This window comes from Medicago truncatula, chromosome 2, assembly GCF_003473485.1.
Source record: "Medicago truncatula cultivar Jemalong A17 chromosome 2, MtrunA17r5.0-ANR, whole genome shotgun sequence".
Lineage (NCBI taxonomy): Eukaryota > Viridiplantae > Streptophyta > Magnoliopsida > Fabales > Fabaceae > Medicago > Medicago truncatula.
This window is the reverse complement of record NC_053043.1, coordinates 37,506,212-37,517,256: the sequence shown is the minus strand read 5'-3', so window position 1 is coordinate 37,517,256 and position 11,045 is coordinate 37,506,212. Positions and strand designations below refer to the sequence as shown.

General features: G+C 33.1%; 1 protein-coding gene across 1 annotated transcript; it reads left to right on the top strand.

Annotated features, from left to right (window-relative positions):
* Positions 1-1,748: 1,748 nt before the first annotated feature.
* Positions 1,749-9,443, top strand: LOC11406821 (uncharacterized). The gene is made up of 8 exons (XM_039830687.1): positions 1,749-2,273; positions 2,318-2,423; positions 4,059-4,298; positions 4,800-4,889; positions 5,711-5,860; positions 5,993-6,117; positions 6,783-6,912; positions 8,918-9,443. The coding sequence occupies exons 1-8, from the start codon at positions 1,891-1,893 to the stop codon at positions 9,041-9,043; spliced, it is 1,350 nt and encodes a 449-aa protein (XP_039686621.1). The 5' UTR covers positions 1,749-1,890; the 3' UTR covers positions 9,044-9,443.
* The last annotated feature ends 1,602 nt before the right edge of the window (positions 9,444-11,045 follow it).

The following is an 11,045-nucleotide window of genomic DNA, read 5'->3' as shown; positions in this document are numbered from 1 at the left end:
TTTTAGTATTTTACTTGTGTCAATATGAAGTTTTCATTGTCAGAAAAGCAATTTTCTATCCAAAAAGATATGAGGTTGTAATTTCTCCTTTTTAATGTATTTTCATGTTAAAAAAAAAAAAAAGTCTGAAAGATCCAATTATTCCTTCTACTCATGGAAAAAAGATCCAATTATTCCTCCTACAATCGTTATGAGTTTGGTAGCAAAGTTATACACAAATTGCCAAACGATTTTCAAAAACTGATTCTGCTCCCATGCATTTATTAGGAGGATACTATAATTTAAAACCTCCTCAAACATAATAATTGGGTATAAAATAGTCATTAAAGATACTCTTACGTGGATAATAATTAAATGGATAGTAGTCTTGCTTGCTAATCTTACTACTCGTTCCGTTTTGTTATTATGTGTGCTAATCTTACTACTCATTCCGTTATGAGTTTGTTTTAAAATGAATATTATCAATAAAATAATTGAGTTTAAATGGTTAACAAACTTCACTAAGATAGAACCATTCTTGATCAAGATATATTTATTTTACCGAATTTCAAATTACTATAATCTTTTTCTTTGAGAACTACAAGGTTAAAAAAAAAACATTTTTTTCAATATAGAATGAATTATTTTTTCAACTCTACAATCTAATTAAGGTGCGTTTGCATTTATGGTGGTAGAAAACTGATCAACAATTGTTAATTGTTAATAATGTTACTCTCTCCGACTTTAATTGTAAGATCATTTAGAAAAATAGTTTTGTCCTCAAATATCTTAATTTATTCGTAAAACATTTTTTAGAGGTTATTTGTAAAACTTAAACAACTCATTTTAAAATGGAAAAAATAATAAAAAATTTTAATATAAAATCCTACTATTAAATAAATAAATAAATAAATCTGAAATCAAGGTACCATTCATTTGGCTTATATGTTATGGCCTTTGTTGTTTTGATTGGTGATTTGTTTTTTCTTTTGACAATTTTTTATCAATGATTTGGTAGTATATGGTCTTAATATAACGTGTGGAAACTGGAATGTTCATTGGCAGCCATACTGATATTCCCTTTCATCTCCCCTCAAATGACCCATTCCTCATCCCTCAACTAAAAACAAATAAAATTCCACAGTCACAAATTCATACATTCAACACATCCACAATCGTTGGATGACAATCAAACAATCCAAATTCCAATAAAACTTTTATGGGAGTTTAGTCACTTTAGTGACCGAATAAGAAAATAGTCAGTCACTTTAATCTTTGAATGTAGATAAATTGTAAAATAGTCCCTGAATGTAGAATCTGTTAGTCATTTTAGTTTCTGAATGCAGACTCCGTTAGTCAATTTAGTCCTTGAATGTAGACTTTATTTGTCACTTTGGTCCCTGAAATTGACCAACAAAATCTACATTAAAGACTGTTTTGCAATTTCTCTGTATTTAAGAATTAAAGTGACTACTTCTTTCCCACTCAAATACTATAATAACTAATTCCCCAAACTTTTACATTAAAATACCATATTTAAATTTTAAACCATCCAATCTTAACCCAACGAATATTAATACACTAAACACACAGACACATTAAATTTGTCACCTTACTTAATAACCTTGTCCTAACAAAAATCAAATCTCAAACCATTCCTCATCCACAAACACTGCTACGTGTCACCAAATCATACATATAAGGTGCGCAATACGCATCGCGTGCACTCACTCCCACACACCCTTTTATAATTTTTTATTTTATCACTTCAATTTCATTTCATTACATTACATACCATTCTTCCACATTTCACATTTCTTCAACCTCCATTCACCATTTTTACTTATCTTAACTCCGATTCAGCTCTTATCGCTTCGATTCGTTGTTTTATTGGTTTCTCGAACACGAAACATGGAGAGTTCGTTCGAGGCATGGGAAGAAATGCAACGACACGGTCAGGATATAGCTGACCGATTTACGCAAGGTTTCACCGAATTGATTCATACACGCATAACTCCACCGCAAATCGTTTGGCCAAATCCTCCAAAATCAAAGCTGTTTGATCTGGAGTTTTCGACGCAGAGTTTTGGGAAGAAGGATTTTGGATTACCTGTTGATGATTATGGTGTTTCGGCGATTTTCGATATCGGTAATCGGATCGGTCAAGCTGGGATGGATTTTGGTGCTAGTTTGAATGGAATGGTTCAGCAGTTTTTTAGGTCGTTGCCGGTGCCGTTTAAGCAGGAGGAGGATGGGGTTAGGGTTGGGGGAAAGGGAGAGAGAGGAGGGGTTTAGTTGGGGTTGGTTTGAATGAGGATTTGGGTTTAGGGTTGCTTAGTGAGAGATTGAAGAATCATGGGTTTTCTGAAAGTGTTAGTGGTAGTGTTGACGAAGAGATTGGTGGGTTGAATCTTGGTTCTGCTGGTTATTTGGGTAGGAGACAGGTATAAGAAAATTGGATTTTTGTTTTTAGTGTTGTTTTGCATATTTTCTAGTTCATGATTATATGATAGATGAAGCACTAACACGGACACTAGACAGAGACATGACATTGAACTCACTTATTGGCATTGGTAAATCTTGAAAAAATGAATTAATTGAATGTAATTACATGTGTGGTGTCGGACACACACTTACACAAACACTGAATTAATTCGAAAGAAAAATTGTATATTGTTTTTGTTGTTGTTTTTAATGTTGTTTGTTTGGATTTGGATATTATGTAGTTCATGATTATAATGACATGTATTTGTATTTATGTGCATCGGTGTGTCTGTCTATGAAGCATTGATACAAAAACCCTTGTGACACATTAACATCGGTAAAAATTTGAAAAAAATGAATGAATTAATGTAATCACGTGTGGGTGACACTGGCAAGTTGGCACCGGTAAATGTTTGCAAAAATGAATTAATTGAACGGAATCACATGTGTCGGTGTCACGCCTTCCATAAGAAGTGTTGGTGTTGCATGTGTGTGTTTGTTTGTTGGTATATTGATGAATTGTTGGATGTGGAAGTGATTTGTAGTAGCTGCATAACTATTTTATTATGTATGGAGAACAATTTTTTTGTGAAATGGGGTAGACTGTTGAAGTAATTGGGTGTTATGGTTTGGCATGAATTGGCGTGTTTGTTTTTAGAGACAATTTTCCTTTCTAGAATTTTGTTATGTGCAAAATTTAGTCGACTGTTGGATGGGAAAGTGATTTTAGTAGCTGCTTATCTATTTTATTATGGATAGAGAATAATTTTTGTGTGAAATGGTGGAGGATGTTGAAGTAATTGGGTGTTATGGTTTGGTATGAATTGGTGTGTTTGTGTATAGAGACAGTCTTTATTTCTAGAATTTTGTTTTGTTCAAAGTTTAGTGGATGTTTTGATTAGGACATAGTTATTTGTCTAAACTATGAACTAATGCAATGCATGATTATGTCTTTGTTGAAAAAATTGTGGTGTTAGGAAAAGGATTGTTAAAATGCACAATTTTGCGCTGTAGTTATTTTTTGTTTCTTTCTGTGCATTGCGTTTATAATTTCTTTTGGAATTCATGATGTGTAAAGAGAAGGGATATCATAAACTTTAGCATTGTGGTACAACAAGTCATATAAAAATCAATAGCTGAACAAATGTTTTCCTAATGTATCAGCTGTTAAATCTGTAGTGGAAATTTGCGGTATCTCATTGACTGAAAATTTTCCCTTGCATATCTAAAGTAGTTCACTTCTAATAATAAGTACTTACATTTGCTGGTATAGACCAAATTATTTTGTATTTGACACTGATCATTTTAACATTCAAGTATGTTGGTTGTTAGTGTTGATCTTGCTGTTTGGTTAGAATCTCTACTCCATAAATGATATACTATGTGGAGCATAGACATGTAATTGAATCTCTCGTGGTAGTTGTATCTCCTACAATTCCATATACCCTACAATCCTTCAAATTGCAATTTTTAGTTTGGAAATATTTATTACATTCAACATCTATTTTGAAATGCATGCGTGGAAGATGTGGAATCTTTAGTTTGTATTGCTTATCTTGCTATTTCATTTACTAGTTATATTTTGTCATGTTCAGGGAGTCATAAATTTTACGTCAACTTATGATAGTAGAACTCAAGAAGTAGAAGGTTCTATAGCTACAAGGGGAGATTTGTGGAGAGTAGAGGCATCACGTGGTGGTTCTACATCTGGAAATGAAAATTCATCTCTTTTCCTGGTCCAACTTGGACCTCTCCTCTTTATCCGTGATTCGACTCTTCTTTTGCCTGTTCATTTGTCAAAGCAACATTTGCTGTGGTATGGCTACGACAGAAAGGTAAACACGAGGTTCAGCTCACTAAAGTGTATTTTGTTATAAAATTTGCAATATATGGGGAAGGGAAAAAAAATCATGCCTGTTAAATTTGTTTTGATCCTATAAAAGTGTCCGTGTTATAGTTTGAATGATCTTTTAATAATTTGCCCTAATAATATTTTTTACTGCATACTCTATCATATGCTTTGGATCATTGTTTCTGACAAACTTTCTTTCTAAACTGCCGCATATAATTTAAAATGGTGCCTATATTATTGGGTGTTAATTTTGAACATTATTGTAATTCGATAAGAAAGAAACCATATACATTAGTAGTTACAGGCTTTGTTTTTCTGTCAAAATCGTTCTGTCTCGCACTTCCTAAAATAGTTTTAAGTTTTTTTTTCTTTTCAAAATAGCTCATTTAATCTTCACATTTTTTTAGTATTGTATAGATGTTGTCAATGAAGCTTCTCCCCCTTATATGTATTAATCTCATGTGGTCATTTTCTGATTTGTCAGAACGGAATGCATTCTCTTTGTCCAGCAGTGTGGTCAAAACACCGTCGGTGGCTGTTGATGTCCATGCTTTGCTTGAATCCCGTAGCTTGTGTAAGTTGATATGAACTGTTTTTTTTTGAACTTTTTGCACAGTGCCACGATGATGTTTATGATATTAGTTTTCTTACATATGTGCTTACGTTTGCTCTTAAATACGATTTTATTAATTTTTTTATCCAATTATAATGAAGGACTATTTATGTCACTCTTTAGTCTTAATACATAATGTTGAAAATATCATTATTGTGTTTCATTGCTACTTCCTCCATCCATTATCCTACGACTCATTTGCATAATGTACAGCTGTTAAGAAAGGTAGTTAATTTGGTTCATAACAATACAATTAGCTACAATATTTATTAGTTTTTCAAATTTTCCCTTTAACTACTGGTCTCATATCCTATTCCTGTGTCTGGTTCTGGATGCTGTCTTGTTGAGCATCTATGTAATATTTTTATTTTTCATTTTTCCTTTTCACGCTTAATTGGAGCAAGCTTTATTCCTCAACAAGCTTTTACTTGAGGTGTTAGAGTATCTAGAATACTCATATTTTATAGATTCTCAATAAGCTTAATCCACATCAGGAATGACTTTCATATTTTGTTTCATTGTCTTTTAGTGTTGAAGGTTTAATGTTAGTATCAATAATAGTTGGTGCCTTGAATTTTATTCAACATAAACACATCATTGCACACCGTATATAAAAAAATATATTCTATTAATAAGAAAATATTCTCTCGCAGCCTCTTCTTATTAAATTAACCCTTATTTATGCATGAAATACTGAATCCAATATTTAGATAAATCTGTATGAATTACGATTTGTATACATTTCTTATCGCTGTCTTCCTTTGCTCTCTCTTTGGACGCAGTCATTTGTGGATCTTCAATTTCCAAACGGGCAACTAACCTATGTATCCGGTGAGGGTCTAAGTACGAGTGCTTTCCTTCCTATTTGTGGAGGTCTTCTTCAAGTTCAGGGTCAATATCCCGGTGAAATGAGATTCAGCTATTCCTGCAAGGTTAGATAGAATCCAAGTTAACGAAGGAGATAATGAAAATGATGTTCAAAATTTACAATAAGTTAGGGTTAGTTGTTTTGAACCGATTTCCTCATGCATTGGAACTGATATCTTCCATTTCTTTTTTCTTAGAACAAATGGGGAACGAGAATCACACCAATGATACAATGGCCTGATAAATCGTTTTCCTTCGGTGTTTGTCAAGCGCTGGCTTGGAAGAGGTCTGGTCTCATTGTAAGGCCAACTGTTCAATTCAGGTAAAATTTACAATTCTTTTACAGGATCTATTGACACCAAGTGTCAAACATAGCATAATGTTGTCTCTAATAATTGTTTTAGATGGGATTTTTAGCAAATAAACCGTTGGATCATGTTAAGATAATATCGATAACCATTTTAGATAATTTCATCATATGTAGCCATGTAATTTAATAGTACACATTTACTTATATTTTAAATGTCATATAATACACCATAATAAGTTGATTTGATAAGGTGTTAAATTTTTTCAGAATTTAGTACATCGAAAAGCTCGGAGACATTGATGACCTCTAAATTACAAAAATATTGCTAAAAGAACAAGAGTAGTGCTAGCAACACTCTCTTTTCAACACTCTCCTAAACACTCACTTCATTATTGGCTTAAATCAAGGTGGGTCTCACACATTGGAAATGGGTTCCACTTAAAGTAGTGGGACATACATTATTTTCATCCAATAAGAGAGTGAGTGTTAGAGAGTGTTGAAAAGAGAGTGTTGCTAGCACTACTCTTGTTCTTTTAGCTATATTTTTGTAATTTAGAGGTCATCAATGTCTCCGAGCTTTTCGATGTACTTCATTGTTGTCTCTGATCATCTTGCAAATTTATATTTTAAATTCTGTTCGTACACTTTGATAATTATGATGTTCTATCCAATGTCAGTGTGTGCCCTACATTTGGTGGAAGCAATCCAGGGTTGAGGGCTGAACTCATTCATTCAATCAAAGAGCAACTCAATCTAATTTGTGGATGTTCCATGACAACTTATCCTTCCGCATTTGCTTCAGTATCTGTAAGTTGTTTTTCACCAAGCTTAACTTGTGCTTGACTTCTGGAAAACTTAATTTGGATATTCCTAATGTTGTTAAAACCATGGCTGTCAAAATCGGGATTCAACTAAAGATCGTTGGGGTATAGAAAAAGCGTAGATCGTAGGATTGTAAGATCCCACCTAATAGATAAAACTATAAAAGAAACTTAAGAAAAGTAACCTTTCGTGGGGTAAAATGAGGAACTTTGGAATTGCTATGATTTGCAGAGTGAGAGATGAGAAGTGTAAATGAACGATAGAAATTTATAGAAGTGAAAGAAGAGAGGGAATTGATTGAAAATTTGAAATTCTCAATTATGAGAAATTCCCATTTGGAGCGGTTCTGATAAATTCACACAATTTCCCAACGTAAATTGATTCAATTGAGAGAGCGGGTTAATTTCTAACCTTTTCAAGTGAAAGCGGGTCGAATCCTGTCCAGAACAGGGCAAAATGGTTAGGTCAGGAGTCGGGTCAACCGGGTCGCACACCCTATGCAGATGCAAAACGGAGCGCCGATCTCGCGATTTTGCGCTTTTCCACTGCGCTGTCTGCTCCGCCGTGTTCCCGGATCTTGGACCCGCTCCAACTTGGACTCACTGTGACACGCAAGATCGTACGATCTCACGATGTATAGCGTGACCTTGACAACACTGATTAAAACATTTATTGTTCATTAAGTACAGAATTACGATTATTAGTTTATGAAGGTGAAATGCCTTTTATCATTATGTGGGGTTAGTTATATGTTATGTGGACTAAACACGCCTCAACATTTTGTCATGGACCTTGTTTGTAAACAGCGTCCTGATATTTTGTCATTGACCATCTATATAGATATACCATTTAATTTTATATTTCTCTTGATAGTTGGACCTATAGTTTTCTTTGATCTCCTTTTCCTCTTTCAAAGAAAAAAATTAGTTTACATTTAATTTGCTGTAAGTTATAATTTTGTCATATTTTTGGTGGAAATATATGAAATACTATTGAGTTATGTTGTTGGATTGAGACAAGCTGAAGATTGTTATAACTTTTGAATACCGATAGCACTAAAGGCAAATGACATAAGCTAAGATATTATTGTATCTGGTTGGTACTATTCTTATGTATGAACTAGTGTATTTGCTAATTGCTATTAATGTTTTTATGAAGGCACTAATATGTCAATTGCAATAGATTTGACTTTCTATGTGTAATATTTGTACTAGTAAGGAATGTAAGAAGTCAATTCTTTTGTATATAACATACTAGTGGCTTAATGATTGAGACCCGAGTGAGGGTTGATGAGGAAAAAGAGCTATAATGTAATAAAGAGCATGATAAGGATGTATGGTTAATAAAGTGTACATGTAGGCTGCTTAGTTGGCAGGTTTGTTATGCCTTAGTAGTAAAAAAAGTGAGGTGAGTGAATTGTGAAGGTTATGCAAAAATATTGGAGTGAACCTCTGTGTCAGGGAGACTGTTTTCTCTTTATGTGAGGAGCTTGGCTTTGGAGTAGATTTGGATTCTTTTCCATTCTATTTTTTTGGTTTCTTACTCAATTAAATACATTCCATTTTCAATTGTTTGACTTTGATCTATTTCTCTACTTAATTTCTGATTCTGAATTTCGGTTCTCATCACGTAAAAACGACCTAAAAAAAGAGGTTGATAAGTGTCCAAACACTTGGGGAACCCTTTCATACTACTTGGTGTGGGACTCGGCCCCCCATAATACATAAATTCTTATTAGGAGCAAAAAAGCCATGCAACGTGAATATATATATGTAGGTGTAAAACGTTGTATACCATTTATGCTCTTTATTCAGTTTCATACTAATTGGGATTCACAAAATATGTGTGACATGAATATTAATCCATATTTCATTATTCAATGCTTTATTACCATTATTGAACTTTTTTCGCCACAAGTTTATTATGAAGGAACAGTGCTTATCCATGACGCTGTAAATGACTTCTTGGGTCTTTTTTATGGTGTGTGCAGATTGGTAGGTCGAAATGGAATGGAAATGTTGGGAAGTCAGGTCTTGTTCTGAGAGTTGATACTCCCCTCTGCAGTGTTGGACGTCCTTCTTTCTCCGTTCAGATAAACAGTGGCATTGAATTTTGATGATACCCTTCAAATTCATGGCGCCATCTTTTCTATATTTTTTTCAATGAGAAGTGTACATAGGTTTGGTTTGGTTCATCCACAACATTATACTCCTAACATCAAAAGCTTGCAGTGTTTATGTGAATAGAAAAAATCTAGTCAGATTGGTACATATTTTGGCCACTTTTTATGGTTTGGCTCAATTCATCATATGTTGGAGCTCAGTGTACTTACTATATTGAATTTCATAATTGTTTTGCAAGCTTAACATTTCTATTTTTTATTTATTATCTTTTTCAGTAGTGTTAGTATTCGTGTTGTAAAGATTATTAGTGAAGGATCTTGCCTTTGCGAGAGAGAACTTTGGTTCAATTTCTCAAGCGATTTTATTTCAGCAATGAAAGGGAAGAATTAGTCATGGATTTTGTTATTGTTTTTGTTTTGTGAGGGTCTTGTAACCTTGACATTTATCTTAATTATTTTAAGATATTTAGAGGTAAATATTATTGGAAAAGTTAAGATGGTACCGTTGTGAAGATAATACAGAGTAGGAGTGTACGTCTCTCTCTTTAGTGTTGAGTAGACTTTGGTTATTTTGAATGATGTTGAAAATTAGCTTTATATCAAATGAATGTAAATAAGTACCCCTTGATAATTTGTAGATTTTTTTTCGCACACCCCTTAAAAATCTGTTTACACCAAATTGTGTATCAATTTGACTATGATGATTCTCAATTAAGTAATTAAGATCCTATTTGATTTTAAATTTAAAAAACGAGTGATATAATTATTCCTAACTGATAGGTTCATAGTACTTTATGAAGAATAATAACCCACTTCATAATATCATAAAAATTGTACAATTATTTTAAAATTATCAAACTTTACATAAACAAAGTGCATACAAATTTTATTAACCCAAAATCCAAAACCGTGAGGAATAAAACCATTTTCCCCAAATTAAACTATAACAATAATCATACATTCAAGTATTATCATTCAAACAAAACTCGTGCAAAATAGTAAGGGTAACCTTTGTTGCAAAAATCCTCGTCCTTAAATGTTATCTCAAAATTGTAATTCTCTATAGTAGATAATACAAACTCAAAATATGCATTCCTACATCTAATAATAAAATAATGTAGGATTATCGCAATATACATGCATGCAAACATTAACATTCTCTAGCACATCCTAAGAGAGGTTTTTAATGAGATTCTATGCTACTTTAAGATTTTCTGAAGTAGATGATGAACTCAATTTTAGCTTGATGTCAAGTCCTTGTGTTTTCAATTCTTTATTTATTCTTCTCCACCACCCTTGGTATCGCTTGAACCAATTTTGGAGAACTTTCTCATCCCTTCCTTTCTTTTAGCTCACATGCAAGAATAAAAAAGGGGAACAATTTTGTTGCTTTTCTTCCTTTCTGCTTGTTATTAGATGAAATATGAGATGAATTAGGGTGTGGTGAGGGTGCACTGATTTTTGGGAGAAGAGTGTGATGGTGGTGTGGTTCGCTCACAATAGAAGAGTGGCTTGCATGTATTAGTAAAGAATGAGGATTTTGATTTGGTCGAGTGTAGCGGAAGATAGAAAAGTGTGAGAGATAGAGTGAGGTTTGAGGGGTTCTTTAAAATAATGCAAATCAGTAAAGAATGCGGGTTTTGATTTGGTTGAGTGTGATTGAAGATAGAAAAGTGTGAGAGATAGAGTGAGGTTTGAGGAGTTCTCTAAAATAATGCGAAGGGTTCCTTAAAGAATGAAGTAGGAAATTCTAAATGGTCAACCAAACATGCTTGATCGTTTTCCTTTGCAAGCAAAATATTTAGGAAATAAGTTCCTAAAAATCAACAGTTGTAAAACATTACAAAACCATTTAATTAATTGGTTTACATTTTGATTAGAATGTGCATGATATAATATAATTAGACAACTCTATATTTATATCCACACAATACATGACATATTGACATATATACCATTGACTACAGGAAGAGCAACAAGGCTATCTGAAAAATCG

What these genes read in the sequence shown, in the direction of transcription:
- LOC11406821 (XM_039830687.1), top strand. Translation starts at nt 1,891, where the DNA reads ATGGAGAGTTCGTTCGAGGCATGGGAAGAAATGCAACGACACGGTCAG. An exon ending in GCTTGAATCCCGTAGCTTGT is followed by an intron (nt 4,890 to 5,710) that starts GTAAGTTGATAT and finishes CTTTGGACGCAG; the next exon opens with TCATTTGTGGATCTTCAATT. An exon ending in GATTCAGCTATTCCTGCAAG is followed by an intron (nt 5,861 to 5,992) that starts GTTAGATAGAAT and finishes CTTTTTTCTTAG; the next exon opens with AACAAATGGGGAACGAGAAT.